The sequence below is a fragment of the Vigna umbellata genome, chromosome 1 (assembly GCF_029865625.1).
Source record: "Vigna umbellata cultivar VRB3 chromosome 1, Vumbellata_1.0, whole genome shotgun sequence".
Classification (NCBI taxonomy): domain Eukaryota; kingdom Viridiplantae; phylum Streptophyta; class Magnoliopsida; order Fabales; family Fabaceae; genus Vigna; species Vigna umbellata.
In genome coordinates, this window is record NC_142165.1 from 107,537,073 (window position 1) to 107,545,772 (window position 8,700).

An 8,700-nucleotide genomic window follows, 5' to 3' on the forward strand; every position below is an offset into this window, starting at 1 on the left:
CAAAAGTATCTAACTTACCCTCCTATCTCTAGCCTTTATTTATAGGTTTTATGTTAGACTTTTGATTAATATTGGCCTATTTGCAGTCAATTATGAGTAATTACACTTTAATATCTTAATTATCAGTTTTAAGGTTAATATATTATAGTAATGTTATCTGAGTCGATGTTCGACTTATATGAACTGGTGTATGGGTAGTTGACCTGTTTGGTAGTTAGTCGAGCTCAATATTCTGCTCACTGAGCTGGTGATTGGTTATTTGGGTTGGTACATATCCGATCGACCTCTTTGGTTACCAACTAGGCTCAGTGACTTGCAGTCTAGGTTGCGGATGTCCAAAAAGGTTGGTGTATGATCAATCGGTCTATTTAATATTTGGTTGAGCTCACTGATTTGTTCTCCAAACTAACTATGGATTAACTATCTGAACTGGTTCATGGTTAGTCAAGCTCAGTGGTTGACCATTATAACTGTAGTTAACCGTTCAGACCAAACTACCATATAATACAAATATAAATTGTTTTATCTCACAAGAATTTTAAAATATGAGATTTCTGCTACAACTTTCTATCCATCTTCAAAAAGTACAGGCTAGCCTCAATTTAAAATGTATTAGTTTTTCTGTCCCGTTATTATTATAATTATTATTACGAAGAACCTGATCTATTTTTTGAGATTGTGGATAATAAAGTGATCTATTGCGAAATAAACACCCCCAATAGAGAAAATCCACATGGTCTTGTAGAAAAATGATGTTAAAATAAAGTGAGAATGAAAGAGTTTTTCCATTGTCCTAAAAAAATTGCACCTTATGAGTTGAACGGCAGTGTCCTATCGTGCAGTGCATTTTATTTCACTTCAATGCAGCACTACTTTTTAACTGCTCTTCACCCATGTTTCTTCCTTTTATACTTTTTCTCCACTTTTTTCCCTTCATCTTTACAATGCCTCAGGTCCACATCCTGATTCCCTCACATGGCCTCGCTTAACATCTTAACATGCAAAATGCAGACAACATTAATTGTTCCCTCATACTTATCTCATTACGGAACCATCATTTTTTACTACATTTATTTCCACAAACACACTCTTCCCTCTGTTATGTGCTTTGCCAAAATGTATAAATAATCTTTTTCACACTACCAACATTATAATTATAATCGTTCCTTTAATACTGTTCTGTTGCAATTTCAAACATTGATTCAATTCAATCTCATTCCGCTTTATTCGTGCAGGCAAGTTGATTTCGGGAATCTGGAAGGGATGACCGAATAATGATTCTCATTATTCGAACAAAATAAATTGACTTTGAGATTATGCAGTTTTGACCCAAAGCTAGAATTTCTAGAAAGGACAAGTCCTTTTGGCATGTCATGCTACCCTGTGGCGTCAGATTATGCAGTTCAGCTTTGAATGAATAACACCCATTTTTCTATCACAACTTTGAAGTTATAACAATATAATTTATACACCGTGTGCCCAAGAGAGAAAATTTCATGCAAAAAAATAATAATAATAACTCTGCTTAGATATATGTTCTTAGGTTGATGATAGTGCTATTATTTTATGTTTTTGCCATGTCCCAGAAAACATCAGCCAAACGCGGCACTAATCACGGCTGGGTCAATGGACTTTTTTCAAGCGTCCTTGTTGGAGCAAATGCAGTGAGTCCTGAATTTGTTGAAAATTGTGATGAAGCCCTAACTTGAAAAGATGATTAGCATGGAAGTATTATATTGAAATGGTGAGTGATTTTTCTGATAAATTATGATTTGGTTTAAATAGTGAGACTGCGAAAGTACATTTGACAGCATGAAAAAGATTCTTATGTGTAGCTTCATTCCATTGCCTTGCCTCTGCTTTGCCTGCATAGCACAGTCCAGTCTTCACGAAATGCCCTTCGGACGTGACATTGACATGCTTGCCATCTAATCCTAACATCTCATCTCTTGGCAAATTGCATAATAGTAAGAGAGACGATTATCGAAAGGGTCCATGATTCACCATTATTTACAGTTTGGTCCATCAAAATGAAAATAAGTAAAATTGCCAACAGGGTATATATATCTGAACCCAGAAAATCCAAGAACAGCACAAAGCTCCATCGATTTTCCCTCAAAAAATACAAAACTAGCATACCATATAGCGTAGCATAGCAAAACAAGAGCTGATATGGGACCATGAAAGAAACAAAAAGGTAGTATCTTGGTTTCTCACATGATAGAACAGCCATTTGCATTCTCGTCGCTGAAGATCTCGAAGGGAACGAAGGGCGTAGATTGAAGGCGATAAGGATCGTGGTCTATGCCTGCACACATGTAGGGCAATGGTGAAACATAGTAGGAAGGACCACCCATTGTTCCCATGGGACATAACCTGTTGTGAGTTGCCAGATACACAAGTGGGGGATAACAGTAATTTTCTGGATACAGGTTGAATTGCTGACGTGTAGGGCTCAGATTCACCTGCCCAGAGGATCCACTGTGCGCAGCTCCACCGTTACATGCTGAACTTCCATCACTCTCACTTTTTTCCATCTCTTTCTTTTTCTTTTTCTTCCCAACTCCTTCGCTTTGACCACTCTTGTTCTCCGATTCTGCTGACTGATTTTCTCCGCCGCCGCTCTTGCTTTCGCCATTGCCCCTCTCCCCAGAACTTTTTTCGTTCGTCTGTTTCTTGCTAGTGTTCGCGGTGGTCTTGGTAGCCACTGCATTTGTCGTGGTGGAGTGATTATTCTTGCCTTCTGATTCTTCTCCTTGTTCGTTTTTCTTCTTTTTCTTCTGCTGCTGCTTGTCTTTGTCGGAGTTATTTCCCTTCCCGGCCGCGAGATTCTCCGGCCAAATCTCGGCGTGTTTTCCGGCTTTCTCCAGTTTCCTTATCAGCGTCTCAACGCCGACGCTTCCGGTGACCGTCACTTTCTGCTGCTGTGGGTCAACCGTTGTGGTGAAAACACCTGTGAAATAACCCGACATTGAAAATTCTGTCACCATTAACCACCTAAAAACAGTGTACAGTGAAAAAACGTTAATAGTAAATGGTCCGGTTCAAGCTAACGGAAAATGACAATCTTTGTTAGCACAGTGAAATTTGAGATACGGAATCTGTCCATGCATGAGGAAAATTTACCAAAAGAAAACAAAAAAGGGAAAGCTTGTAGGTTAACAGGGTACGTAAAAGAAGTAATTTTGCTGGGCAGAGCAGAAAGAGAGAAGGGTAAATTTCTGTGTTACCATCTATGCTCTGTAAGACCTTCTTCACTTTCCTCCTGCAACCTTCACAGTGGATGGAAACTTTCAAGAACCATGTCTGAGACAGAAAAGAAAGCAACTTAGGCAGAAAATTTTCAAAGAAAAAGCAAAAAATGACTTCTTTTTGGTTTAGAGAGTAACCTGATACATCAATGGCTCAGAGGGAAGAACAGCTTGGGAGGACTTTGCATCCATGAGAGAAAGTGTGTCTGTGAGAGAATGTGGCGAAGTGAAGAAATTGGAAAATATGGGAAAATGAGAGTGAAAGTTAAAAGATAAAATGAAATGAAAAAGAGAAGGGAAAATGCCAAGAGTGTACCAGAGTTGTGTACTCTCCGTTTGGGGAGCAAAGTAAGCAGGCCAGAAAAATGGCTACCAAAGTATAATGTGACAATGACACAAGAACAACACACTTCCTGCTTCTCCTTTCTTTTCTTTTCTTTTCTTTTCCTTCTATTCTACCTCTTATTTTATTTTATTTTTCAAATTTTCATTCTTTTTTAACTAATCAAATCAAATTAACATGCCATGTCTAATTTCTTTTCACCATAGCAACCTTATTGTGTGCATTTCTATCTATTTGCTGTCCTAATTTGTTGTCTTTTCATGGATGTACTGACCTTTTGTTTCTTGTGGGATGTTTACAGGACCCGAATAATTATTCCTCTTGGTAAGACTATTTAATGTGGTTATGCCTAAATTCATGGAGACACACGTTATGTTTATTATGGGTATTAGTAACTTTGGTTCGTAGGTTTAAAATTTATGGTCTTGTTGTACGTGTTATAGGTGGAGGCTCTTGGTAGCCAAAGGGGTGAGTTTCATTAGGACCAGGTTTTCCCCAAATTACCTTGAAAAAGTTCCTACCTTGTACAAACGCATGGAAACAAAATTCCTGGCTTTCACAGATTGGGTTTGACCACTGAATTTGTGTTTGGAAACAGGAAATAGTCACGTCTACTGTGCTACAAAACGTGAAAGATAGAGCTATTTATTTCTTAACGTGAACCTAAAAAGATGTTTGCAGTGTGAGACCAAACATGTTCTAATGCCTAGGTTACGATTCTTGAGAGCAACTCAGGACTAAATAGAACCTCAAATATTTACACATACGACAAGAAAAAAACGCCACAGTTATGGGAAAACAGGAAAAAAAAAGAGTGAAGAATATACAACGTAACTTAATTCGCGGTTCATCAGAAGAAAAAGTGTTTCTTAAATATTTCTAATTTGGACTAAAATTTAGTATCCAGCAAATAAAGAGCTGTGGTAAAGTAAGTTACTCACTTCACCACAGCCTAAGGTGAAAGTTGAGAACTTTATAATCCTTACTCTATATATGAATACATTTTTTTAATAATCTTTAATCATTTCTTTAAAAAAAATCATCTTTAATTAATTTGCAATCTTTGTTGTTCAAAAGTAGTTATAAGGTTTAACTATTTTTACTGCAATTCGCATTGAGAATGAAAAATAAATTAAGATAAATATGTTTCAATGCCAATTATAATTTTTTTTTATTTCTTATCCAATACTTTAATGATACAATGGCGAGGATTTTCTAATTTTAACAAGAAACTCAAAATTTGTATTGGAAAGGAAAAGTAAGTCAAGTTTCTTTATAAATTAAAATTAATTTAAGCATTAATTAATTAGAAAAAGGTTCTTATATAAATTTTTAAAATTTTACTCATTATTTTTTATATAAATTGTAACGGCTTAAAAAAAACATAACAAAACATATAATATAAAAAATATAATATATAGTATTTCAAAATACAATCTAAATATACAGATATAATTTTTTTACAGAACTAAAGCCATTCTTCAAACGTTATTATTTATCCTCTTAAAACACATGTTAAGATAAGTTATTCGAAATAAATTTCTAACGTATGAGAATAATATAAAAGAAATAATTTTATTAACCCCTCATAAATAATTCAATTTCCATCCAACACAAACATACAAAAATCATACAGTAAATTTATATAATATTGATTGACATTTTCAAACAAATCCATATTAAGTTTTATTATAGACTAATAAATACTTTGATTTAAAACCAAACCCAAAAATCATAAATAAGGATAAGTTCATTATAGTTCACAACTATACACATGTACAAATCTTTATTTATTTCTTATCACCTAATTTCCAAGTCTATGTAATTAAAATCATAAGCGAAGCAAGGAAATTTATGTTAACTCATTCAAATAAAACTACACATCAATCAAATATAAAATAAACTAATATTCATTTATATTTTAAAAAACATACATATTCAATCACTCAAAAAGATATTTTTTTTAGTCTAATAAAAAATAACCTTACTTGAATTTTGGATATAAATTAAGATGAGTTGCAGTTTTATTTTCGTTTTCTAAAATTTAGTTGATTTTGAACTTTATTTATACTTAAACGAAAAATATTTCAATTGAATAAAAATGGGACGGAGAAAAAAGTTTGAATCTTTATTCTATTCTTACTCAAGTGAAAATTCTCTACTCAACAAAAACATCAAAAAAAAAAATAAGTTTTAGCAACAAAATCTTCCCAATTTTCAAAAAACATTTTCAAAAGCATTCTAACAATGCAATTTATAAACCATTCAAATTATCAATCCAACTCTTAATTTACTTAAATATTATCATTTATTCACTTTAAATCAAGCTTGTTCCTTACATGCATATATCTATGCACATATCAATATCACAAATTATTATATGAAAAGATACATAAATTTATTCTATTTATCTAAACCATATTGAAAATCAGTTCAATGTAACTTTATATTTAACCTACATAACATAGATCAAAATATCAAGCAAAACTTAACCACATTCAAACAAATTTTTAATCAACTACAATTTTTATGCATAAAATTCAAAATATTGTGATCACATCACCTTTATATCAAAATAATATATTTTAAGGTTCTATAAATAAAGAAATTCTTACCTATAATATTGATTTTCAAAGCAATTTTTAAAATTCAAGTTATAATTCCAAATTTTAGAAACACATAACAACATATCCAAAGATAACAAAATATTGATATTTGATAAAATTAATTAAAGATCTATAAAATTCTGTTTGGAAATTTACATTCCCATAACTATATAACAAGGAGTGACGAGGTGCAACAGGATTTTGAATAGATGAGTAGGAAGAAAAACAAATTTAAGAAGATTTCCATTTTTTATTATCTTTTATTAATATTTATGAAAATTAAATATCCAAACCAATTCTTAATATTTTCTAGTAATTAATCCTAGTGTACAAAGACAACCACTGAAAACAACTTTAGAACAGTTAATTATATTTTCAATTAGAATTACTAGTATGACACAAGTAAGTTTGTAAACATTATACAAGTCTCACATCGGTTCAAAAATTTTATTTTTTTTTCAAATCAATATCTACTTAAAATTTAAATTTAAAAAAATATTATATATCATATACTTAATATAAAACACTTATAATCTGACATAACCACACGTCTCAATGTTAAAATAATCAATCTAAACAACGTATCCTGTATCAAATATATCTCCATTTCTAGTTACACGTGGAATTATCTTCCTATTATTTATTAATAATATATATATATATATAATATTTAATAAAAATAAACAAAAATAATATTTTATGAAAAACTATAAAACATCTCATAAGAAAATCATAGTCTCCTTCTAAACTTTTTGTATCTTATATTAACAAATCCGAAGCGAATTAAATATTAATAATATTAATATTTCACTTCACCTTTTTATTAATTAAATCTGTATAAATCACACTGTAGTACTTGTTTTAATATCAATCTTGCTTTAACAACAAAATGGGACTGTACATATTAGGTATTGTTTGGCCTTTTTCATATATATCTCTTATAGTTTCCGTTTTTTAAATTTCATTTTACAAAGTCTTAAAGAAGTGATTTCTTATTTTGACAAGAGACATGATATTACATAAAAAAACATGTCATAGTAAACACAAATTTATTAGTATTACCATTTAAGGTTTAAACTATAAAATTAAAAAGTCATAAGTACTTGACTAAAAAAGTTTATTCACTGATAATTAATTAAAATGTTAATACCAATTCTCTGTTTTTTCTATAAATTTAATTATACAATTCATCTTGTGCTTGCTTAGATATTTTTTATAATTTTGTTTTAGATCACGAAATGAGATCTTGCAATCATCATGTTGTTTTGTTACCTTTTTCTAGTATTTTATATGTTGTAATTAATACAATGCAATAATTTTGAAAATAGGGGAAAATTAAAATTTCCTGTAAAAAGTTTACTATACATATAGAATTAGAAGACCTTAAAATGATCATTGTATTGGTATTGTTTCAATTTATGTAGTTAAAAAATATAGACCAAGCACATTGAAGAAAAATATGAATAATTAATTTAAAGGGATGATTTAAAGTGTAAATAAATCAAATTTAAAGAAAATATATTGTGGAAAATTAATTAAAAGTGAAAATCATTTAACAGGATCTATCATAAAACTCCAAACAATTTTTGTTTTTAAGTGATCACGGAAAGTTCAGTTTATTAGATGAGAAATTATTCTGAGATGTAAATGGTTTTTCAGCATTAATTATTACAAAATGAATTCTACTAAAATTTAAAGTAATAACAGCTTAGTGTTTGTTTTATCTGCAATCTAAGAGTTTAAAATAAATAAATTATACAACCATTAAATGACTCACATATAATTGACTCTTTCGATTTTCAGTGATAGTTTGAAACTTGTACAGTGGATGGAATTTTGTTAAAGAAGAAGAAATATATATACTTATATAAGAGAAACATTTTAAATAATATTCTAAATTTAATTTTACCAAACTATAAATTGAATGGAGCAGTGAATATCTTTCTGTTTCAGTAAAAGGTTCAATAAAGTTTATTTTTGTTGAAAGATTTTCTTTTATCGATGATATGTTATGATTGCAAGATTTTCTGGTCCACAAAATCCCATAGCCACCAACCATTGTTCTAAAAGATAGTAGGGACACTACCATTCCAGAACTTTAATTAATCTCAGCTAAAAACCCTTATAAGGCTATAATAATTACTGTATAATAACTTCCAATAACAAGAACATCAAAGTTTTAAAATTGAGAAAAAAAAAGTTAAGTATAGAATCATGATACATAAATTTATTAATTAAGTTATACAGTTTTTATTTTTATTTTTAAATATCATTTATTTTGAATGTGAGGTTCGAGATTATAATTAAAACATTTTTCAAGATTTTTTTTCAAATTTTTTATTTCTGTTGTAAAGTTTTTAATGTTTTAATTCTAGGTCGTGCAGATGAATATAGGTTAAAAACATTTTGACAGTAATATAATCGATTGATTAACACAATAAAATTTTGAATTCATAAAAAATATAATTATTTATTTTTTATCTTATATTTATATTTATAA

At 30.0% G+C, this 8,700-nt stretch overlaps 1 protein-coding gene across 2 annotated transcripts; it reads right to left on the bottom strand.

Annotated features, from left to right (window-relative positions):
- Positions 1-1,980: 1,980 nt before the first annotated feature.
- On the bottom strand, positions 1,981-3,787 carry LOC148207076 (uncharacterized). 2 transcript variants are annotated; one of them, XM_088116024.1, is made up of 4 exons: positions 3,568-3,787; positions 3,390-3,457; positions 3,231-3,306; positions 1,981-2,953 (listed from the first exon to the last, which is right to left on the bottom strand). In XM_088116024.1, exons 2-4 carry the CDS (start codon positions 3,441-3,443, stop codon positions 2,214-2,216), a joined length of 870 nt encoding a protein of 289 aa, XP_087972150.1. In that variant the 5' UTR covers positions 3,444-3,457; positions 3,568-3,787; the 3' UTR covers positions 1,981-2,213. The 2 variants fall into 2 exon arrangements, with proteins under 2 accessions (XP_087972150.1, XP_087972145.1); XM_088116019.1 differs by lacking the exon at positions 3,568-3,787 and having other exon boundaries at positions 3,390-3,546.
- Between the last annotated feature and the right edge of the window lie 4,913 nt (positions 3,788-8,700).